Source organism: Lonchura striata, chromosome 1A (genome assembly GCF_050655825.1).
Source record: "Lonchura striata isolate lonStrDom1 chromosome 1A, ASM5065582v1, whole genome shotgun sequence".
Lineage (NCBI taxonomy): Eukaryota > Metazoa > Chordata > Aves > Passeriformes > Estrildidae > Lonchura > Lonchura striata.
Genome location: NC_140741.1, coordinates 55,077,901 through 55,103,379, shown reverse-complemented (window position 1 = coordinate 55,103,379; position 25,479 = coordinate 55,077,901). Strand labels below are relative to the sequence as shown.

The following is a 25,479-nucleotide window of genomic DNA, read 5'->3' as shown; positions in this document are numbered from 1 at the left end:
GGGTAGATTAAGCAGACGCTACTCTGGTGGCAGCGAAGTTGAAATTTTGCCCAAAATTCCTGTGTCTTACAGAGTGAATTTTAATTCTGTTAAACCTCATCAGAAGAATTATGGTATTTGTGAAGTAGAAACAACAAATCCAGGATTTTCTTCCACAAATGTAGTCAGACTAAGTCAGGTTGTTTGCAAAATAGACTTCAGACATGAAGACTGTGAAGTATTTTTCAGCCTCCTAGCTGACCTCTGAAGGGTGAAATGGCCCTTAAAAGCTAAAATGCTATATAGACATATGTTATTTCCTTTTAGTTCTGAATGTTTGAGAAACAGTGTCATGTATTTACATTTGGTAAATAAATACTTCTTTTGTTTGTTCTTACATAGCCCAGTTTGAGATAAAAGCTGATTTAAGTGTGTTGCCTGACCCCAGAGCATTCCATTCTTACTTACATGGAGATCTTAAAAGCAGGTCCAGGTCCAGCTGACAGCATTCAGTTCCCCAGTGCATTTCACTAAGGGATCGAAGAGCAGTAGTAAGAGCATGCTGCCTTGTAAGCTGAACAAGCTGTTTTTGTCTGTTAATGCAGACATCTGAGAAACAAAGACTTTTCTGGTGAGGTGCTAATATAACTTGATTTCTACAAAAAACCCCCCATTTCTTTTATTAATTACATCTCAGCTTTTTTTGTGAAGAGCATGAATATTGTTGAATGCAGCATTAGTGTAGCAATGCAAGTTAGTCAATACAATATAGTAAAGGTGCCACTAATGATACTTGCACTTTGATTTCAACTTCCCATTATCATTGCATACTTTCCTATACCATATTTTATTCTATAAATAGAATCAATAAAATAAACCCCATACATTTTGTTTCCATTATGCATGGATGAAGAAAGCTCCAGTTGTTGTTACTGAAATAATTATAATCATAAGGAAATTATTGCTTCTCATTTTCCTGATATATGGTCAAGATAATATAATAATTCTAGGAAGTTGCTTTCTGAGCCACCCTGGGAATACTCTTCAGTGACAATAGTCCTAGTTATCATCCCTGCTACCCAGTAAACATAATGCACTTTGATTCAGAGTTTAAAAAAGTGCTTTCAAAATTTATTTAAAGAGGACATACATAACACCTGCATTTATAGATTTGGGTTGGGGTTTTTTTAAATTTGATTTTGATCAAACAGGAAAAACAAGGAGAGAGTGGCACAGAACAACTGTCCAGCAATAAAATAATCATACTCCAAATACCTCCATCCTTAATCTGAAGAAGTTTGTCCCAAACACAAATTTTTAAAAATATGTACAAAATATTGTGGCTGAAAAAAAAGATGTATTTGTGGCACTTGTGGCAACAAGTGTTACAAAAGTAAAATACTTATTTTAAGATAAATGAAATTAATACATTTGAATAAAATTATACAAAAAATAACATCTTCTAATCTGAAACCTGGCTACCAAAATTAATAGAAATTTTTTATACTATCCTTGCTATTAATCCCTTTCAATATAAAAAGATCCTAGATATAGATAACTAGATAGCCAGATATATCCTAGATATAGATAACTAGCCAGCATATCCACAGCTGAGGTGCTGTGTTTGACCACCATCCTCTATGACTGCTCCTTCCTTTCAATTTAGCAGGCTTGCAAGCTCCCTCCAGCCTTTGATGGACTTGTTCACACCATGCTCTTTTTGGGGCTTCCATGAGTATGGTAAAATCCAATGCTCATCCCAGAGCTTCTTGCTGGCATGTGCACCATGCCCACCCCATAATCCTTCATACTCCTCCAAGACAACTCTTGTTTCTCATTCTGCCACAGCTTTTCCTTTCCTTTCTCTGTCTCATTTGCCTATGGAGGCTTTCCCTCTCTTGACATTTTTTTTTTTTTTTTAAGAGTGTTCAGCCCACGCAGATCTTCTCTGTCCTCTTCCAAAAAAAAAAAAAAAAAATCTCTTGTTTACAAGTAAGTGACTAAAATATAACCACCCATCTATTTTCCTCCAAACCCAAGCCTGTGGGGACTGTCTTGCCTCCTGTCCCTTGGTGCTCTCTGCCCAGCCTCAAATTATCTCTACTCTCTATTTATTCTCCTAAATACACAACGTGAGGGTCATATTAAATGCTCCCCCAGCTGGAGCAGAGATCCTCCTTGCCTACATCAAGATGCAAGTCAGTGGCTTTTGCATTCCACCAAAAGTGGGGAGCAGAGGTGGAAGGCACACAGCTAAAATTTCTCCGTAGAAGTCAAGAGAACTGACACATTGTTTTGAAGTGCAGAAATATTTTATTGTCAAATATGAAATTATTTTTCTTTTGGCAAGTACAAAATGTGTTGGCATTGAAAACCAGTTCATGCTTGACTTTAACTTCAAGGACTGACTGCCCTCTTGGAAAACTAATAGAAAACAATAGAAAATATTTACATCTTGGCCAGGCCTTCCTACTGTCCAGCACACATTAGTCACAGTGCAATGAGAATACATCAGTGAAGACTACCCTTTCCTACCAGGGCCATCTGGACTCTCTCAAACCTTTGAGATTTATGTTCCCAGAGGCCCTCTTCAGGCTATGGTGTAGGGAGATTTCTCAGAGGAAGTCATGGAATACACATAAAGGCATTGCTACTGCTTGGCCTTTCAAGGCAGTTAAGGAATAAAGACTCACCTATTGTAGTAACTCAGAGCCAAAGAGCAGTTAATAAAAATATGAGTTTCTTCTCTTTCATTGGAATTGGAATTGGAATGTCTATGACAGCCATCAACAAAAATTGTCCATGAGAGAGGACAGAAAAATCTGTTGAGCCTTTACTGTCCTATGGATGCATCCTGCTAGGCACAATTCCCAAACTCTTCCTGCCTGTCACAAAAGCTATTTCTTTATATCAGGAAGCCTCTGGCAGCATAACTACTGTTCTGACTGAATGCCAAGACCAACATGGCAATGGATATCTATTGAGTTCTCCTTTTGGGAAACTGTAAGAATGACTCCTGTATGTTATGAGTAGGGAGAAGAACTTTGGTCTGGCTGGATTGCCAAATATTTGGAACATATGGAGTCATAAACCTCACTAACTCCCAGCTCTTGTGCCCTTTGAAAATGTGAGACAAGACTTCACTTTTTCACCATGTCTGTGGCATGTTTTTATCCTGGTCATATGAAATGCTGCTGCCATACAAAGATGCCAAATTATATGTCTTTAGAAAGAGACATATTGCTGTTATCAGATGCTGATATTTAATCCTATTTAGGCTAGGTTTGGTGTCATAATAATATGAGGCCAGTGCCTTTTTCTACATCGAAGTCAGATGTTTTATGTTCCCCTCTTGTCTCCTCCCTTCTTGGTAATGGAATGAACTTTCTTTATCTTTCCAAACTTCTGAGGAACTTAAATGTATTGCCACAGATGTCACTTCTATGGACATTTTACCTCAGGTCTCCTGCTACAGGTCTACTTGACCTTTTTCTGTTTTGTTCTCTGTTCTTCCTCTGTCTCTGCTCTCTCTTACCTCTAAACAATTGTGCATAAGTGTTTTCACCTTCATTCACCATTGATTTCCCACCCTCATATAACAGCTCATCATCTGATCAGAGATGTAAACAGCTGTACAGAATCTTTCATCCATATATACTTTCTCTTCTAGGATGCCTCCTTGGAGATTCAAAACAAGCAATGTGTCCATTTACAAAGAGTTCTGTTAGATTTAATTGGGATCATTCAAAACTGTATATTCATCTTCCAAACTGATTCTAAAAATACTTTGGAGGGCACAATAGCTAAGTGATACTACTATCTAACCCTTTGTGATATTTCAGCCCTTTGCATATTACGAAAGGCATTCCAAGAGCTAGGAAGTGGAAATGGTCAATGAGTTTATGCTTTAGCATGACCAGACTGTCATGGTACAAATCAGTGTAACACAAGACACTTGTATCTGGCTGATTTTTTGAAATGGGGTAGGTGTTGTTAATGTCAAGAGTTAAGAAGTCTGTGGCTTTCCTACTTATGTGCTACTTATTAACCTGACAACCTTCATGCTGTGGCAACAATCTCAGTCTGATATTGTGTGTGTCTCGCACATTCACAGTTACTCTGCCATTTACACAAGTAAGGCAGCTAGACCTGCAGGCCTGTGATACCTAGGAGAAGTCAAGGCCTTGTACTTCAGCTGAGGAGCCTATCACAGAGTTAAATTCTGAGTTTAAAAGAGCCCCACTAGAAGAGACCTGAGTAAAGCTAGTTGCCAGATGCTCTCTTTACTACGTAAACTAACCCAGTATATACTCCTGATCACAGAGTGAAGAAGTGGCAGTTCCCTATTTATGTTGCAACAGCATCTGGTACTGCAATATATACTGTAGCTAACGGCAGACTTCTTGAATAATACATTACAAAAAGCTGCATACAAATTCTGTATGCAATCCAGTGTTTTATGTCTAAGTACTGAAGTCAAGGGAGGTAAAAAGAATAACTGTGTTGTTTTAATTTGAAGATTATATAAATTATTTATAGATCAGGTCAATCCATATATTTTCAATAGGGTAAGACACTGTGAAAAGAGGACGAAAGACCTACATGTCTTTCAGCACATCATGATGCTTATGTCTAAACAGGAGCACTGTTTACACTGAAGGGCTGTGTCTGTGTTGTTATCAGATGCATAGAAGGCAGGATTTAAAAGATTGACTTAGTAATAAGCTTAACTCCAAATGAATACGGCTAATCTTCTAAAAAAACATTAAAGTACGTTATTTGACAAAATGTGTTAGAGAAAAAAATCACCTACTCTGCTTCTGTATGGAGCACCTGAGTCATTAAAATATCATATAGTATTTTATTCCCCAGATGACTGGGTATGCAAATAATCTTATGGATAACTGACAATTAGACTTTCTCAGATCATAGAGAGAACAATACATAATTCAACTATCAGATGTTCTGTTGAGAAACACTGGTTGTAATGTAGCAGTTATGCAACTAATATTTACAAAAGCTATAAAAAATAATAGAATACTCCCCCTATATGGTTAAATGTCATGTTTTGAGGCTTTACAGTACTTGATTAGCTGATCTAGAAGACAATAGATTTGCCTTTATTTCCATTGATGTTAGGAACAAACCAAAGAGTTACAATGGTAATTAGGGACCATGTACCAGACTACATGTGAAATTCACAGTAATTAGTTCAGAGGAGATAAAAATAATTTCCAGTGAATCATATCAAAACTGAAGCAAAAAGTGAGGGAAATTTTGCATCAAAGGTGTTTAACTGAGAATGATAATACTGTTACTTCATTTTTTAAATGGTCTTCTTAGAGTAAAGAAGATAATAGTAGGACTTTTAATCTGATTAGAATGAATATCTGGTCAATAATCTTATCTAATTACTCTGTAGTTAGTTAGAAATGTAAGAGTTAAAACTCCAACTAGAAATATTGGTAAGATTACCTCCTTCTAGTTTATACCATTCACCTAGAAAGAAAACTCTTTGAGGAAAATCATAAATATTTATTTAAATTCCCTGGCAAGCATGTTTTCTTTTTAAGCACAGACCTGTGACTGCTCACAGAGTGGAGGAAAATTATTTTCCTGAAGAGAGAACAATTTCTCCCAAGTAGGAAAAATAATTTAATTTTTTACTTCTTACTTCCTCTCTAAGTATTTTAATCACATCAGAAGCAAACTCTTTCATACCATGATATATCTGGGGGAGAGGGGGAGGGAGTGAGGGGTAATCAATAAATTCTTCTCCATTCATTTTGAGAAGAATCAAATTTTAACAAAGCACAAGCACATTAGCAACACCACTAGGTTATCCCTCTCTGTATTCCCTCTAAACAATTTTTGAAAACCCATCCTGGGAGTTATCCACTCAGTTGCCTTGATAAAGACAATGCAAAGTGTTCACAAAACAATCACTAAATACACACAGAGAACTGTCAAGTCAAAATGATGCAATGGAGGAAGATGATCTATTTATCTAATTTCATGTTTGGGTCATTGCTGAGTATTTCAGATGGTAATTTAAGATTTAGACACTATGGCCTTTAAAAAATCAGCCTCATGATTTTGTTACTTGAAATATAACTGTTCTGAAATGGTGTGTCAATACTTTGGCTAATTTTAAAATAGAATAGTAAAGGTACCCATTTTTCAACATGGGAAAGAAACTTGATGGGACAGGGATGAATGTGAGAAGCAGCAGGAAGGAGGAATCTTCAGCTGTTAGAGAGAAGCCCAACAGCCTTATGTTTGGGTATTCCTTTGGCACACTCTTAACAAGACTATGAACCATAGTAGTAACAGATAAGATAAGTGGTTATATTTCTGTAAAATCTGGAAGAAAATTCTCAGAATCCAAAGGTACTTGTTTTTAACAAACAAATTTCATGAAGGAATTTAAAAAGGGATGGGCCTCATCCTTTCTAGGTATTACTTTACAGAGTTCCACTGATTTTTAAGGCATGTATCTGTTTTACACCAGATGAGAGTGTGGCCCAATTAACAATGCCACAACTGTAAAAACATACTAAACAGCCAGGAGTCTACAAATAAAAAAACATTATCTCCATTATTTTTCTGAAATATCTGCACTCAGGACTTCCATAATACACTGAAAGACCCCAGAATGCCTGAATGTTTTCTGCTATTTTGAGTGTTGATCAAGGTAGTTCCCAAGTGTGGGAATCCAGGGCATCCCTCTGGCTGCCCTGGAAGGCCTGGGACCGTGGCAGGGGGTCAGGTACACCTCTGTACAGAGCCCCGAGAGACACTGTCTGTGATCTCTGTCCATGGAAAAGAGTTTTCAATCTTACAGGATGAATTACCAGCTCTGAGTGTTTGATATAAGTAATAATTAAGTGTGGCATGGGTGCAAAAGTAAAATTTTAGGATTCTAGATTAGGGGTTCAAAGGGAACAAGATGGAGGAAATTGGGTGTGTCTTGTCCTTTTTCTCCTTCTTCATGCCCTCCATGTTTCACTGTGGTGTTGGCATTTTTCTGTTGGTTCAGGCTGGGGACACACTGTTCAACATAGGTGATAGATATTGGCACATTATTGTAAATATAGCACAGGTAGTTTCTGGTATTTAATGTTTGTAACATCCCACTGAGGGCAGAGCCCCGCTCGCTGCCCTGCAGGACAGACCTGCGGCAGGGCAGCAGAACGTGTTAGAGATAAGCAAGAATAAACAACCTTTAAAATGGCACAGACGAATTATGACTTCTTTGGCAACGGGGCAGAAAGACAGAGACTTTCTACAATCTCGGAATCATCAATACATCAGATTCCGACACCCAAGAGCTCATTGCGCTGATTTTAAGACCAGCAGGAAATTAAACTCCAAGTAAGCCACTCCCCTTCCCTTGTCCCTCTGGTAAGGGAGGAACAAAGAAGGAGAACCTATGGGTTGAGATCATAATTGCCTAAAAGCACAAAGCAATGGAATAAGACAGGCACAATAACAACAGCAACATTAATAGCAGAAGTATACAAAAGCAATGAGGTATTTTATCGACAAATCACCACCAGGAACAAAAATAAGATGCCAGACACTCTCTTCAGTCAGATCCACATTGTTTCCCCACAGAAGGGTGGTATGGTGACCGTTCCCATGTGCCACACCACGTGGTATTTGGGAAAAAAGGCAATATGCTGGGGAAGCTCACACAGCCAATGTTTCCTGGCCTCAGACTGAAATAATGGAAACAGTCATAAACAACACCCCTGGCAGCAAGGGCAGCTGAGCAGGGGTCAGGTGAGCTCAGTTCTGTGCAGGTGCCTGTGCTGCCACTTGTACCTCTCCACAGTGCTGTGGGCTGCCCTGAGGGCCAGCAGCACTGCTGCACTTGTAGGTGGCAGGGTGCTGCTGGGTTTCCGTCTCAAGCAACTGGATGAGATTTGTCCACTGGGTTGTATTATGTAGGAATACCATTTAGTCTTCCCAGACTTTACTGCATAGGCACACCAGGCTTCCAAACGAGCATTCTTCCTGATCTGAGAGGGGGAGGTAACAGCAGTGTATCAGTGATACCCACTTCATCCCCGCAATGTGACTAAGAAGAGATGTTATATTTTGCAATGTTATAAGGATGTTGTATTTCCATTAGCACATTTTTCTGATAAATCTGTTTCCTTCTGCTGGGTCAATGGTGAAAATATTGAACTTGTATCTTCACTTCACCAACCATGAGCACAACCCAGAAGGAAATCTGTTGCCAGAGAAAGACATTTGTCTTCCAGCTTCCCACAGCAGCCCATTAGCTTCTGGTCAACTGGCTCTACCAAACTCCAACAGAGAGGCTGAAAAAGCCTGTATGGTTCCCACGATGGATTTTATAGCAGGTTAAGATTGCACTTTCAGTTTTGGCAATCTGTAAGTAAAATTGATTATATTTTGGAAGGGCCGTGTAGTTGGAAGTAGAGTCTAATATTTGTTTAAAATTGTTTGAGTTTTTTTCTGTCTTGGGTTTTTTTGTTGTTGTTGTTTTGTTTTGTTTTTGTTTGTTTGGCTTTTGTGGCTTTTTTTGGCCTAGATATTGAATATAAAAAAAAAATCCCATCCTTTCCAATAGGAACTTGGATCACTCTGAATGCGTGATGGGTTCCAGAAGTCAGAGACACTGTGTACAAATGTATGCATTACTGCTTTGCACAGCAGAGATGAGTGACTGTACACAGAAGTTAGTTCCAGAGAAGTCATGCTACATTCTTTCTCCAGTTAATGGAAAGAGATGAGCTATTCCAGAGGGGCAATTCAGAACATCTGAGAGTTTCTGAATTGTCATCTGAAATAGCTTCTTCCTATTAACCTCTTTCTATCCCTCTTTCTAGAAGCCTCCTATTTTGCTGTAGGGAGAATGCACAAAAATAAAATTAGTGTTTGGCCCCATCCTCTTTCTCCCTGAGAAAAAACCCCTTCCTTCCTCCCTTCCTCTCTCCCACCTTTCCTCCCTTCCTTTTTTGTCTTGGCCTGTCAGGTAACTTTGTCCAAACTTGCAGGCACATCCTGTAATTTATTATCCTGCAGATAATCAGGGCAGAATTCGAATTTACCAGACATTCTGACTTCTTTCACTTAGTCAACAAGTATCTCACCTTTGCAGACTTAACCTGCCATAATTAAAATTGATCCAGGAATTTTCCTGTGAAATAACATTTGTTGAAAGATGCTGATTGACTGAAGCCAAAATTTTTATGAAGTTACTCAGTTCTGGGATGAGATAGCTGATGACAACTACTCCAACTAGAATGCATCATGCCTGTAGCAGTCCTATAGGGACTGCAGCAGCTCAGCACATAGCTGTGAAAGCATTTGGACTCTAGCAGCTCCTACATTTAGTCATTTGTTCTATCTGCATTTTCTACAAATTAAAACTGATAATTGGATTCTCCACTTTTCATGACTTCTTGTTTCAGAAACACAAAACAAAAAGTTTCATTAACTAGCAGCAAAGCCACTTCTTCAGACTGTGGGAGACTCAGCTTCAAGTTCTACCTCTAAATCAGAGAGGCCATAACATAGTTTATATTAATGGTTTGGTTATTCAGTGGTTTCTCTTGCGGAGGTGTGAGAAATTTCAGAGAGTACAACCAAATTCCCTTAAGCCACATTTAAACATGAGAGAGCCCAACTATCACCAAGCAACTTAAAATTGTAGTCTCTGATGTTCCAAAACCTCTACTGTTTTTTCTTTTATGCAAAATGGGGATCAGATGTGCTTCAGTTCTTTAATGGCTCTTTTCCCACTGGTGGTGAGAGGCAGGCCTAGAAGGAAAAAGAGATTTGAGCAAATTATTTAATATTATTCTGTTTCTAATTTGTTATAAGTGAAAATTGTTGCCAGCAGGATCTCAAGTTGATAAGAAATTTTTGTATCATTTTAACTTTATGACAGAAGCATTCTGAGGGGGAAAAATGGAATTTTTTAATGGAGTAGTGATGTTTCTCTTATCAAAGCTATGCAAAATATTATGGTTGCTAATAATGTTCAGGATGAGCACATGTCAGAACACAACTATGTCAGAGCAAATGAAACAGCCCTTTTTGGTATATCAATGTTTTTGAAATATTTTTAAGTTTAAAATTTTCTACCATGTAAATATAGTAGCAAAGTATTTCTATGACAAGCCAGATATGTTTCTATTTCTCATTAGTATTTTGCCTTAAAAATTATTTAATTAAATTCCACTTACCAAAATAACTCATGAGCAGGCTATTTCAAAGCAGTTGACATTTGGTAATCCTCTTGAACATATTTTGCAGGCATATAGAGAGAGGTGTTGGTTCTCATGAACTGAAACAAAGTTCACACATTGTAGTGCAGCCCCAAGACCATTTCCACAAAAGATGCAAACGGCAAAATGTGGAAATAAAAACCCTGTTCAAAACCCTCTGAATCAATTTTAACTTATTGCCCAATTCTTAAGGCATTAAAATACTAAGGACACATAGATTTTGAAAATCAGAAACTTAAAGTTCAGCCTCTGGATATGACCAGGAGTGGTGTATCTCACCTTCTGCTAGACATCTGTCTCATGTCTAAAACCAGTCAGAATTCAGACAGGACATAGGTCTTCTCCCTTGTGCTTCCTATACTGCACCCCAATGGATCCAAGGGCAGAAAGTACACCAAGTAACTTCAGAATGGTGTGGGATGGAAGAGTAAAGATCTCCTCCTTCTATTGTTAAATGTCATCCACTACATCACAGAGGTATCTCCAAACAAGCAATTCTCAAGCCTTTTGTAGGCAAAAATTACATTAAAAAACTGGTGGTCTATGTTCCATCTATAATAAACTTAGAGTGGCTATCTCTGCTTTTTGCTGTACCCTGATCAAAGCTGCTTCCTACTTCTTTCCCTCACTCCTCTGTAGACATAGCTAGTAAAATTTACATTTTCGTCTTCTGCACTTTCAGAAGTTTGGGTTGTACCTACCATCTTGGGTGAAAAACATGGTTATCATATGTTCAGGAATTAAGTTTCTCATTATCACTCACTTAAGCTGTTCCACTTTAGATAGTAGAATTAAACATTCATGAAACAAGAGAATGTAAGAAAGCTTGAGATCCTGAGGAAATTCACCCGGGAAGGAGAAGAACTGGACTCCAAAGTCTTCTTGAATTAATATTTAATTTTTTTTTTTCTTCATTTTTCTCCGGTTCAGTGAATACTTCACTGCAAAGCCAAATAGCTCTCTTGTGAAAATCACAACCAAGAGTACTTCTCAGAAAAGACTCAGCCAAGGTTTTTCATTGTATGTCTTATGTAGTAAATGGAGAGTTGATTCTGAGTATACACAACCAAAGATGTTGTCGAGTCTCCATCACTAGAGATATTCAAGAACCATCTAGAAACAATCCTGTGCTATGCACTCTAGAACAGGGGAGATGGAGCACATCACCTATTGTGGTCCTTTCAACCTTATCCATTCTGTGATTCTGTGTTTCTCTGACTGTTCCCCCTGTGACTGCCACTGCCCATGCTACACAAGGCCAAAACCCATGCAACTCTTAAAGAGACTGTACATAACTCCAGGTGCTGAGAGATTAGACAGCAGGTGACAAGAATTTGTACCTTACCTTTGGTTTCCAAGTTGTCCTCTTTGAAGGATATTGTGGTTTTCAGCAATGCTGTCAAATTAAATCCCAAAGTAGTTGTATTTTCAAGAAACACAGCATAGGGATTAATCAAACACATTTGTATGAAAAACAAAGTGAAGAGATTCAAGACAATAGAAAAGTAAAAGGCACGATGCTACAAAGCTGTTAGTGTTGGTCATTTTGGTTACTGTCAGTGAAGCAGGTCAGGAAATCTTTTCTTTCCAATCAGTGATTGTAGTCTCATGCCAAAGACACTCCTACTCTTCCTAACTTCTGCTGCAAATTGAATAATTCAAAAATTTTATCAGACATGGGAATATAACTAAGGCACGACTCATCACCACAAAGAATAATTTGCTTTCTGATGGAAACAAAAGGGTAATTGTCTCTGTTGAGAATCTAGTATGATGAACACCTAATAATATATTATTATTTAACAATCCCCATGTGTGCTTTTAAGTAGAAAAATGGCACATAGATTATTTCATAAGCAATGTTCTTTTATTGCTTTCCTGCTGTTACAAGAAACTGTTCTATAAAATTTATGCCAAGTATCACTTTCTCAGTTCATATTGCACCCTAGAGAAGTTAGTTTAATCATTAGTATATGAGGGAATTTTTTGAATGAAACTGAATCTTTTTAAGGAAAGATGAAATCAAAGATACTCACTAGGGACCTGTATGATACAATTAGGAATAAGAAAGATACTTATGCCCTATTGGCTTAATTAATGACATTATCCAGTAAAATAATTTAAAAAAAAAATAATAGCAAGCTGATAGGTTGAGAAGGGCTTCAAAGTGAGATTATAAAATAGGAAACTTGTTGGAATATGAGTCACTCTTGAGCAGAAAACATTTTTTATTACAAAGGGATTTATTAGAATAGTTAAAACTCATAAATAGAAGACAGTAAAACGAGGCCTGAATGTATGTCAAATAAAAATACAACTCTGCTTCTCCTTATGATGTTAAAAAGCTTGTTTTCTGAAATCTTTCTCATGTACGTTGATTAGCTTACCCCTGTAAAGTTGTTATATCTTTTTAGTTGGTAGATATTTTACACTCAGTTTAAAGGACATTAGATTTTGAATCAAATCAAAAATAGTTGCATTTTTCTGATTGGTTAGTTGCAGATAACTTAAGAGTAAACTACTATAAAAATTAAGAAGCTGGATATAATTTTTGTTAACTTAAATTGGAATTATAACAGCCAAAAATGTTGATATTAAAGAAATAAATTGAACTAAATAATATAAAATTGTCTGCTTGTTCAACATCAGATTTGCTAGAGTGTTTAGCTGGAGTCCAATAGTCTTTTTTTGGGACTGATTTCGCATTTAGTCCATGTTTATCTTGAAGTGTCCTTTAAGTGTTCAAATTAGAGTTCTGAGAGCAAGAATCTACTATCACAAATTTGTAATTAGAGATTACAGTCTTTGTGTGCATAAACCCTTACAAATAGTAGATGTTATCCTGAGCTGCTTCCCCTTTCCATCTTAAAATTAATTTGCGTAATACTTCATGCAAGTCTTCTTCCACAGCCACAGATAAAACTAGCTGTGCCAACATTTGTCCAGTATTTCTGTAATACCTTGCAGCCATGGAAAAAGACAATCTGAAGTGAACTTTCCTGCACCTCACTCCATTTTTATTATTGGAGACTATTTCTGATGTCTATTCTTGTTTACAAACAAACAACTTTATTTGTTTTTTACTACATCCTTCTTATTATTTTCCTCTGGAGTAAAATATACCATTTTCTTTCAAGAATTCAATCCAGATTTGTTTTGTAAAATTTGATCACATAGCACCAGATAGCACAGACCTACTTAATTTATTTAACAGTAAACATGTTGATTTATTTCTAATGTGTGGCTTTTGTCTCTTTTAATGACAATATGAGAGATTTACATAATTTTCAGCAACTGAATTGCTATAGCTGTATGTTCTACTCTAAAGTATTTGTGTATCCTCACCCAAGCTATATCTGCACAGACAACATTTCTCTGTAAGTATAGTTTTTTTACTTATCCTATTGAAGTGCAGCATGTTTTTATCAGACCAATTCTCTGATTTGTCAGCATTATCTTGAATTCTAAATTTGCCTCAAAATGCATGAAGCCATTCCTCCAAGTCACTAACGGAAGTGTTGAACGCTCATAGATGTGGGAGAGATTCCCACAGAAACCTCCTTTATTTAGCTGCCTGTCTGACAGTGGAACATGAATGACTGTTCCTCTAGATATATATTTCCAATGAGCTGTACAGCTGCCATTTCCCTAGCTTCATCATGGGACTATGCTTTAAGAAAAATTGGATAAAACACAAAATATCTGCCAATTCCCCTCTTAAAAAAAAATTTTAAAAAAATTAAAAAAATTGGATACCTACCAAATAGAAAAACATTATTTTTTAAAAAATAATCTAAAAATAGTCTATCTTGATTGTTACTTAACTCTTTATTATGTTCTATTTGCTTAGAAAATATTTGCCTTTCTTTTTTCAGCATTTTGGTTTTTTGGTTTGGAGATGAAATTAAATGGATCAGCCTAGCAATGACTAGTTCCTTGCTTTTATTAGATACATTTGGTTGATTCTGTTAGATCTTCAAAATATTTGCAACTCATGCAGCTATTTTGTAATCCATTCTTCTCTTACTGAAGCAGTATAAACCCATTTTTGTCTCTGCTGCTCTACATGCACCCGTTGGCTGACTACAGCTGAGTTTTTAAGTAAGAAAAAAGAAAAAAAGAAAAAAAAGAGAACATAAAGAGAACATAAAACATGTGATCAAATAAAGATAATAGTTCTCTGTCCTGCCTCAGGAACACAGCTTCTTCTCTGAGTCAAAACTAATCCTTATGTCTCTTGTTCATTTTGCGCCTTAGAATTTTTGACTGTGCTTCTTTTTGTCTGTATTTATTTTTGTCTGTGCAAACATTTTATATTAATCTTTAGCAATATCAGAATCTACTTTCCATGCTCTCCCTTCATATTTTCAGGCTGACTGAAACAAGATTGCGCTATGACAATCTTCCAGTCTGTGTGTGACAGCTGACATAACCCTGTATCACATAAATGCAAATTGTGTGTTTTGTAACAAGATCGTGGCTGAGCAGCCGAGAGAAAGGCTGCCAGAGCTGGCTGGGATTGTGCTTTTTGGTGCCACCTCTTCTAGGAAGGAACAAGTAAGTGGAGTTTGCTCTTCTCCTGAGGTAGGCTGAGCAGAGCATAAGTACAGAGAAGGCCTTGAACAGCAGCCAAAGACAGAATGGGAGCATGAAGCATGAGGGTGGACAGAAGTTTTGCTCCTGACAGGAGCAAGGGACCTTTATGAAGGAAGACTTCCAAAGTTAAGACTGAGAAAGAAAGAAAGCAGGATACCCAGAAAGAACTGTGTGGAGTTGTAGAAACCGAGAAAGCTACTGTAAGTTGCTGAAGAGAATAGCAAAGCTGATGAAAATTGTGTTCGTGCAAGAGCACTACTGGCAGGTTACTGACTTGCTTTGAACTTCTAATTTCAGTCTCCTTTGACCAGGAGATGTGAGCTTTTCCTTTGTACATAACAATGTTGTGGATGCTTCATATTTTGTATTGCAGTAGTACCAAACTTCAGACATTGGTTATATTTTTTTTTTCTGTCCTTGTGTAAGGAAAAGGACTAGACAGTTGACCCTCAAGTTTTTTGATGAATTTGGGATTTTTTCATAGCATATATGGCGGCCGAGTCCAAAAAACACCCCCATGTAATTATTTGTCATCTGAATTCTTGCAGGATCCTAGAGCTAAGTAAAGACACAAGACAGTAAGTTTTTCTAAATAAGCAGCAAAGAGGGAAGAAAAAGGAAGAATCATCAAAGTCTTGAAACATGTTTTGGCATTTTTTTTGCACTAAAAATAAACTGTGAAACCTCCAGATACAATTTAGGATTCAGTCAATCACAAAACGACACCATAGTTGAAGTGCTGCTGAGTGAGGTCCTTAGCTCTCACAGATGATCTACAATCATAAAAGTCTCTAAACCAATGAACCTGGAAAAAAGAACGGCAGGAAAAAGAACTGGCTATATAGAAAGTTCCTGTTTGTTGTCCACATTGGATCTACATTAGGTGATGTACATAGGTTTAATTTATGGATTAAATTGTTTTGAAGGTAAATTAAATAGTTTGTGTACTCTTTAGAGGTAGTTTGGTAGAAAAAAATACAGCATTCATATGATATCAATAATGAAGCAGGATATGCCAATGTATATTTGGTATTATAATAATTATATTCTGCCTTCTAACTCCTGTAAGTTTGTCAGTGCACTTTCATGGAAAATGTCCTTATCATGCATGCCACTACAGCATAAATAAAGTATATTTTTACATCTGTATATATTCTTACTGAAGTGCTGAGATACTCTCTCTAGCTTTATTCTGTACTCTTTTGAGAGTAATTAAAAATTATTAGAAAACATTGCGTGACTTAAGGGAGTTCTGCTGTCCCATTTCTCCAGCCTGCCCAAGTCCACCTGGACAGCAGCATGATCCACTAGTGCAGTAGCTACTGCTCCCAGATTTATGCCAGCTGCAGATCTGCTGACAGTTCAGTCTTCCATCATCCAGGTCATGAATAAAGGTGTTAAATACAATATGTGCTAGTTTTCATCCCGAAGGCATACCGCTAGTGACTGTCTTCCACATGGACTTTTTGTTCTTGATACCAATTCTATGATCACAGAAGTTCAGTCAGTTCTGAACCCACATTAGCAGTCATTTTCCCTAGCCTGTATTTTATAAGGCTTTCTATGAGCTTGTTAATAGACAGTGTCAAAAACCTTGCTAAATTTGAGATAAGCAACATTCGGTGCTCTCCCTTCATCTATTAAACCAGTCATCTCATCACAGAAGTCTGTCATATTGGTCAGGAATAATTTCTCCTTTATGATTGTATGATGGTGTGCTGGAATTTGGTTAAATTTTTATCAATCATTCTACAAAATAACACTTCCATTCAGTTCAGTTTAGCCAAAAGTTGAAACTACACAGTCTGTATGAAACAACTATTGACCAATTGTTAAGTGATGTTTTTAAGCATTCCAGCTGTTATTTTCAGCTGCAAAGCAACATTAGGGAAAACTAAAGTATCAGGGGGAAAAGTACTTAAATTTGGACTCTGGCAGTTAAGAGTGCTAAGTGAAGGTCTGCATTAAACTACTCTTCTGGGAGTTTTCGGTTTTGCTTCAAGGGTGTGTGAAATACGTGCTAAAATTTCATAACAGTATACAAGAAAAGATGTGAACTGAAATTTACGCAAGGACTTTAACCAAATTATTATCAACATTTTCATATTCAGTCTTCATAGTACTTTGTAGTTTTGCATTTCTGCCAATATTCAAGCTCTGATGAAATGTGGATTATATAAAATATTCTTTTAAAATTAATCTGTCAAATGAGTATCATTAACACAGTCTAATCATAGTAATTACTTAAGAACCAGGCACTAGAACATTTAGCATCTAAAAGAGTTCATTATATTCAAATGTTGTGAAAGTATCTTTGAATATAATTGTATCTCCTTATTTATTTTTGACAAGATAGAAATAGTAGAAAACAGTATATAATAAAAGAACAACAGGAAAACAATGGAAACACAAAACTATTAAATAAGATTTCTAGCATTTTATGCAGTAGATTCTAATACCAAATATAAATCACCTAATTTCTAGGTTTTATCCTTTTGAAATGCCTCAAGCAATGATAACTATGGGGATTAGACTGATGGATATCCCTTGCAATATCCCTGTGGTGACATTTGGTAGCATAATACCTTTGATTGTGTACTTGCTTATGCATACACTTGTTGCAGAAGGTCCACAAAAGTTGTGTCAGGAATTTTCCCCTCAAAAAATAAAGGAAGCAAATAAACAATGAATAGAAAATATATCAAGGTAATTTTACAGCCTGCCACTTCATTGATGCCAGAAGAGTCTGCAAGTATCTAGAAGAATCCAAACTAAGTTTTGGGGTAAATACTGACCCTTGCTGATCAGATTTAAAAGTGTACTTTCCAGCCTAAAGAAAATTTAGTGTAAATTCTCTTGTGAATAATGCTAGTTATTCCCAATACAGAGAACAGAACTGAATTTATTAGATGTGAGATTTATTATTTAAAGCTACCAGCAGTACTGGTTCCTGTGATCAAGAAGTAGCATATGTGAGTTCAAACCACTGTTCAGATGTGCTGCTGTATATTACAACGGTTTCTCAATAGTAATGCCCATCATTACTGCATTTATGCCATTAGTCACTACTAACCTTAATAAAAATTATAGGTAATTCTGAGTTTTCTTATACTCTTTTTTCTAAAGTAAAGCTGGAAGTTACAGGATGCACCTCAGTAACTGTTCCTTCTTCAATGTTTTCAAATTGGCTCTTTTAAAACACCAATCAAATGGAAACTCAGGTTTCTTTTTCCTTGTCTAAATCTTTGAAATTTCTATCTAAATTCAATAGATTATCTCAAGTCACGCAGAGCACACTTCTAAAGGAAAGGCAAAAAATTGCTTCAGCCTGTAAGACCTTGCTGCTGTCTGGGAATTTAGCCAGTGAGAGATGACTATTATGAATTTTGGTGTTTTTAGTGGGTGGATGACTTTACTTCTACTATATCTGAGAGATGTAATGGTGTTAACATTCATAGTGAGGAATTATAGTCCAGTAAATGTTTTGAGGAAGAGGCCTCACCTGATAGCCTATTTTATTAGAGAACCTTCTACAAAGAACAAAATAAAATTTGAAGAGCACTGACTTCTTCAAACAACAGGAAAGTTTGTTAGGAAGACAGGAAGGCTAACTGACTAAGTTTTGGAAAGAGGGAAATTAGAATCTGAGGAGATGCTTCTAATAGTCGATGATAATAAAATATTTGATATAAAAATAAATTTTTTTGGTATACAAAATAAATTTCATGCATGAAAGGGGAAATTAAGAATCCAGGTACAAAGGACCTCTTGTCAAAGCCACGGGGATGTAAGCTCAGAGGTAGAAGTGGAAGATTCTATTAAGAAATCTCATACTATGTATGAAATACGGTTTTCAGGGTAGCTTGACTAGTGCATGGTTCACTCATTGTTTTTAAAATTGAGATATGAAAGTGCATTTTATCTTTCCCATATTTTCATGGAGAGAGATAGAGGGGATTTTGTTGTATATGCTGTCTAAAGCAAGAAGATATATTTAAAGTGTTGTAAAACTTTGTCCGTTTCCTTTTACATTCATGTGCCTTTATAGGATTAATCATGTGAAAGGGTAGTTTACTTAAGAAAAGGTCTAGAGGAAGTGTGATTAAGCTAATACTGTCTTAGAGAGACACCATTTTGAGAATGGGTATCAGAGTATTTCCAGAGATTGTAGTAGGAATGTTAGCAAAATTCCAAGGAATTCAGAAACATCAACTGAGAGGATACAGTTGGGTTAAGAATAACTTTTTTAATCATCTCAATGGCCATTCTTTATGATAAACAGCTTGTGATGATCAAAAGGAAGGAATCAAAATGTTAATTCAGCGTAGTAAGGCAAATCTGGAGACTCCATAACCTCACTCACAAAACCAATTTCTTGTTTCCCTTTAATTTCCTCTTTAAAACTCCCCTTTACATTTATGCCTACATCACCACTCATTTGTCATTGCTGATCTCATATCTCTACTCTTCTGTTTATGGGCAACTGCCTTCAGAAGTTGCCAGTATTTTTTCTCTGTATTTATACAGTATTTATAGTTAGTACTGCTCTGTCAGTAGTATTCATCTATTAACATATGCTATTAAAGCAACATGTTATTAAAGGAATCAGTAATAACTTTTTAGTCTAGTTCTAGGGGTTTGGAGATATGATTTGAGCAGTAGATGGTGTGCAGGTGAACATCATATGATATAATATGCAGTGAAAGGAACAGCAAATATGGCTAAACGGTTGGCGACAATCAGAGATTGTGACAAGAAAGCTATTTCCTGCTAGCCATTTATTTCTGTAATTTATGAGTTTGATTATCTAAGATGGTAAGGGCCTCTATCAAAGTAAAGCTGCATACAATTATTCCCATCAACATCAAATATCCTGGTTACTTATAGTTAAAATGTATGAAAAAAAGAAAGTAATTATCTTCATGCAATCAAAAAATCCCTTTCATATGCACTTGGGAATGTTTTATTCTTCAATTATTAGAAAATAAAAGTAAATAAAAAGAAATTACAGCAACCAATTTACAGATTAATTTATGATATAATGTTTGGTGGGAACATCTTCATATTTTGCTCTACATGGGTTTTGTCTTAAGTGAGGGCTCAGAACCTAAACACAGGTAAGTTCACTTAACAGAAAAATTATTTAGCTGTATCTGCATATATGACCAACAGCATTTCCCACTTCAGGTAGTGAAATGTCATGGATCATATTCTCATAAAGCTCTTTACTATACCTTGTTCACACTGTTATGGCAATCAGTTTATTCTTTCAAATTCTTGACATAAGAAATTAGAACATGTGGCTTTAATAAAAACTGATTTTTTTTTTTCACCACAGCTAATTAGCTTGGGCAGAACCCGCACTGATGTGTCCAAGTTTTGAACTGCATCTCAGTGCTGTGGAACATCTGTTTGCACTTGACCATGTTAGGTTGCCAGAAGAATGATCAAATTAACTGTGGAACCAGGGTCAGACCCTCTAAGTTGCTGTAAGCAGCTATTTTTTTCTAATTGTTAAGAAAAGTAGAATACTTGTGGCAGAAATAACCTAAGATTACGTCTTTTGCTGTGTTTCATATTTATTTGAGAAACCGAAAACAAACACAGTCTAGTATCACCCGCATTTGGCGTTTCCTATGGCTGGATTCTGTACCTGGGATACAGCAACTTTGGATGAGCAGACAGACTGGAGATTAGAGGCTGGGGAGCAGAGCTGTGGAGAGGAACCTGGGGGTTGTGTTTGACAGCAAGCTGAACATGAGTCAGCAGCTGCCAGTGCTCTGGCATCAGGCACAGCATCACCAGCTGGGCAAGGGAGGGGATTGTCCCCTCTCCTCTGCACTGGGGCAGCCTCACCTCAAGTGTTGGGAACAGTTTTGGGGGCCACAATATAAAAAAGATATTAAACTGTTAGAGAGTGTCCAAAGGAGGGCCACGAGGGTGATGAAGGGTCTTGAGGGGAAACCATATGAGCAGTCACTGAGGTCACTTAGTCTGTTCAGCCTGGAGAAGAGGTGACTGAGTCTGCAGTCTGAAGCTTCCTCATGAGGGGAAGAGCACTGTTCTCTTCTCCATGGTGCCAAATGACAGGATCTGCAGGAACAGTGTAAAATTGTGTCAGGAGAGATTTAGGTTGGGAATCAGGAAAAAGTTCTTCCCCTGGGAGGTGGTTGGGCACTGGAACAGGCTCCCCAGGGAAGAGGTCAAAGCACTAGCCCTGACAGAGTTCCAGAAGGCTTTAGACAACAGCCTTATGGTGTGACTCTTGGGGTGTCCTGTGCAGAGGCAGGAGGTGGGTTTTGATAATCCCTGTGGGTCCCTTCCAACTCAGGATGTTCTATGATTCTATGATATATTGTCCACTTCTGTCTCAGACAGAGCATGATCATATTCTGACAGAAGAATTTTAGGCAAGGGAAAAACTACAACAAAACTGTTCTTCCTAGGAGTAGGAGATACTTAAATAACATATTGGCCATTTACCATTTAACTTTTTAGCATTTTTCTGAAAATGACTCCTTTTCATTAGTAAAATAATGTAGTTATAATTAAATTAAACAATCCAAATCAATCTATCTGTGCTTTTGTATAAAAACTTTCTATGTGACTAGCAGGTAATGAGATTATGTTCAAAACTAGGAACAATCATTTAAATTGGGTCTATCAGTACAGCAATTACTTTTGCTGTATTGTAAAAATTTTCTGGCCAGAATATCTAAGCTGACAACTAACAGTAACTAAGCAATTAGGGACATCTGTTCTTCTGTGCTCCTGAAATCTGTTTTATAAATAGATGTGCAATACGTTCTCTTTCTTTCAATGGAGTAGGGGTCTTGTGATCTTATTTTATATCAAATTCTTAAGAAGCAAATCTTGACAGTATAGACTACAAGTTTAACCCTTTTAATGCATTTTATAGGAAAATATATTTTAAAATGTTGTCTTTGCATATAAATACAGTTCTCCTTAGTTAAATATGTCCCATTAGTTGAACCCTGCATTGACATATTCTTTCTCTTTGCAACAAAGCCATTAGAATTATCTTTTTGCATATATAAATTTTGAGTACTGTGTAAAAATGAAAATGTGAACTTGGAGAGAGAATCTACTGAGTAGCTCACTAAGGTGATTTACTGTAATATATATATATATATATATATATATATATATATATATATATATATATGATATTTTACAAGAATAAACCAAATATGCAGTATTGTTTCTTACCATCAATACAACCCTACTTTGGGCTGATCAGTGTTTTCATGTCTTAGAGAGCTAGGGCTTTACTGGGAACATGGGATTTACTATTCAGTTTTCTGTTACCACTCTGCTTAATCTCATTCTTTAAACACAATAGCTTCCCTATATAAACACTAAAATGTGCATCTAATTTATGACTACTTGTAGACTTGGAACTTATTGAATTTATAGCCTGGAAGAGTAAAGACTGTTGTCATCTCTATGGATCAAAGCATTTCTTAGTTAGTAGGATGAACTCAGAGAGCACTGCTGATGACAAAATTGAACCTTCAGAGCAAGCCCTCTGAAAATTTAAAGCTGAAGCAGTATTCAGAGGTAAGGGGAAAGGACATGTCAGAATCAAAACTAGTAAAATGCTTCAACTTTCTATATGCAGATTATAATGAAGTAGATGAAAATTTGTTTTTTTTTCAAAGTAGTTTTATACTAATAGCTGTACTTTTTCTTCTTGTTTCCTAGAGTCCATGCTGCCAAGGGTTCCTATATTTTCAAAGTGACAGGGTGAATTCAGCTTTCTACTTATCAGAGGTATACTGGTAGTACTGGTAGTACTAATAGTACTATTTCCAATGAAACAACAGAAAAATACAAGAATACCAAGAAAAGTGTTCAGTCTTTTTTTCTTCATGAAATTGTTACTACAGTGTTTTCCCATATGTCTAACTCCACAGATGTCTACATTTTATAATACAGAGCTATTTTTAGTCAATATATCATCCCTGACTTACTACACAAGGCACTTTGATACAGACATGAATGAAGATTTAAGAAAGTTATCTCCTGAATCAGAAGGGTTAATATTTAAATTCACAATCTCATTAGCTTTAGAGTTTTTGCAGGTTCTACAGCTAAAACACTAAAGCTAAAACGCAGGATATCAAAAGACGATACCTGTGCGCAAAAAACCAAAAATCGTTTGTGAAGTTGTTTATTAGAGGAGATGGTAAAGTACTGCAGGACAGAACTGCAGGACAAAACTACATGAGAACATCTAAGTTAACTCTAAAAACACATTGCTACTAAGAGAAAGTGGCATAGTCATTCTAATGTGCTATTCTGCCTTGGCTGTGGTGAGTAATTTCTCAGAAAAAATAGTTTCTTTAGATCTAATTCTGTAGAGATATGATCAGCTCTCCAGCACTGACTGAATGAGACAGCTTTGCACTAGCCTGGTACCTCTGTGATATTCCACTTTGCTGTGTAGATTAGCATATAAGGTGAATTTTGGACATTTGGTCCACTGTTAGATATTTCATGGAACATGATAATTCAAAGCTCTCACATAAAATAATAAATTCTCTAATCATGCAACTCTGAAAATACAGAAAACTTGACAGTCCTAAACTCACAAAGAGATGGAGAATGCCAGAGCATTCTCAGAGTTGTTTTTATGACAACACAATCCTGACTTTATGATTAATATTAAATTTATATATGAGAAAGTAAATAGAAATGTGCAGGTGAATTTTAGAGCCTCTAACATGTGATTAAGAGATAGTTAATGTGGCAAGGTAAAAAGCTGAGCAAAAGGTTTATTTCCATTAATTGATATAGCTGCATTTTAACAGAGAAATTATGTGCTTACACAATTTGAAGGCAGGTAACAAATACTAATCCTAACAAAATGGTTGATCTATCATAAATTTGTTTTACAGAAGAGGACTCCACCCTTTAATGGCTGCTGACTGAACTACTCAGGGTGAAAATTATTCTAGAATGACTACTAGTGTCAATTTTTGCATAAGACTTTACAAATCACTGAAGTTTTGTTCTTAACTAATGTTATAGGAATAGAAAACCAGATAAAAGAAATAATTTGCAACAGCTTTTAAACCCCATGTTTGTATAGAGATATGACATAGGTTCATTTCCTCTTGACAATGACTTAAAGGACCACACAAGTTATGTAGAAGTCCTAAAGAACTGCAAAGACTGAGGTGTGAATAAAGAGGATATCCCAAAAAAATCTAGGACTAGGGAAGAGTTCTTTTATCCTATCTAACCAAGGTACTAAAAGATAAAATTTGAACTGGAATTGTGCTATTCAGGTGGGAGGGGAAGAGATTATGTTTTGGGAAATAGCTTTTTCTAGTAGGTAACTTGAAAAAATATAAGGTTCTGCTTTCTGTGATTTCCAAAAGGACAGTTTGGGGTGGGAGGCACAAAGAAAGGAAAAGTGTCCTCTTTTTAGTTCATTTTCTCTAGTATCTTGATTGTCATAAGATTGTTCCAGCTGGCCCATATTAGATCCTCCTTTATCCCTTGTGGTAGTTGACCTTTGCTGACAACCAAGAGCCCACCAAACCACTTTATCACTCCCCATCTCAGCAGCATGGTGGATCAAGGTGAAAGCAGTTTAATAAAGAAACAGCAAAGGTCATGCATGGAAGCAAAGGTAAACAAAGTGATTTGATTCACTACTTCCCATCAGCAAGCAATGACCAGCCACTTCCTGGCAAGTAGGACTTTAGTACTCCAGAAGACAAATGCAGCTTTTATTGCTGAACAGGTGCCATATGGTATGGGATATCCCTTTGCTTAGCTTGGATCAGCAGTTTTGCCTATACTCCTTCACAAACTCTTGCCCATGCCTCAGCCTACTGTCCTTCGGAGAGGGGACAGTTTGGAAAGGCATCTTTGGTTCCCTGCCAACACTGCTCAGCAGTAGCCAAACACTGGTGTGTTATCAACACCTTTCCAGCACCAACACACACCACAAAATGAGGGCTGCCGTAGGGAAAAGTAACTCCATCCCAGCCTGAATCACTACAGCCTTGCAGAAGTTGAAGAGAATTCAAAATTTATTTCCAGAAGGCTATTTTAATCATAAATCTTTAAAAATCAATGAAGAAACATATCACTGGCTTCTATAGGAGGAGGCAAGGTGGTCTGAGCTCTAAGAAATGTTAATTTGAATGTTGTTTGCCTTCATGTAAACACAACTCTGACATGGTTCAAATTTACTGTTTTTTTCCAAGAGATCTATGGTTTCTTTAAAGGACTGTTAGACTATTTTCCGTACCCAAGAAGAAACACATCTGCAACTATGTTCAAATATACAGAATGAAAAATTCAACAACTTAAGCTAAACACTTCCCCAGATTAGGCAAATTTGTAATTTCAGCTACAATTGCAGCAGAAATTTTTTTAAGGCTTAGAGACATCAACATTTTCTGATACAAAATGGTTCAGCTGAAGAAGGTGTTACAGCTTCTATTACGAACTTAACATCCAGCCCTCAGGAGGACTTTATAATCCCCAGAATAAAAGTGTTTCCTCTAGTCCTGACAGCTGAAATCAGGGTTTGAAATATTCAGCCTATTGGAGGACTAGAGAACAGTGGATTAATATCTTCCATAATTCTGAAAAGGGC

The 25,479-nt window shown here is 36.6% G+C and overlaps 1 protein-coding gene across 1 annotated transcript in view; it reads right to left on the bottom strand.

Moving 5' to 3' along the window:
• Nucleotides 1–1,350: 1,350 nt before the first annotated feature.
• LOC146763486 (uncharacterized) overlaps nucleotides 1,351–25,479 on the bottom strand; it is a 67,692-nt gene continuing 43,563 nt past the window's right edge. Inside the window, exons 3-5 of the mRNA XM_085570202.1 lie at nucleotides 11,590–11,640; nucleotides 10,203–10,303; nucleotides 1,351–9,774 (exon numbers count right to left, since the gene is read on the bottom strand). Of these exons, the coding sequence (XP_085426328.1) occupies nucleotides 10,212–10,303; nucleotides 11,590–11,640 (143 nt within the window). The 3' untranslated portion in view covers nucleotides 1,351–9,774; nucleotides 10,203–10,211. The remainder of the gene's footprint in view (nucleotides 9,775–10,202; nucleotides 10,304–11,589; nucleotides 11,641–25,479) is intronic.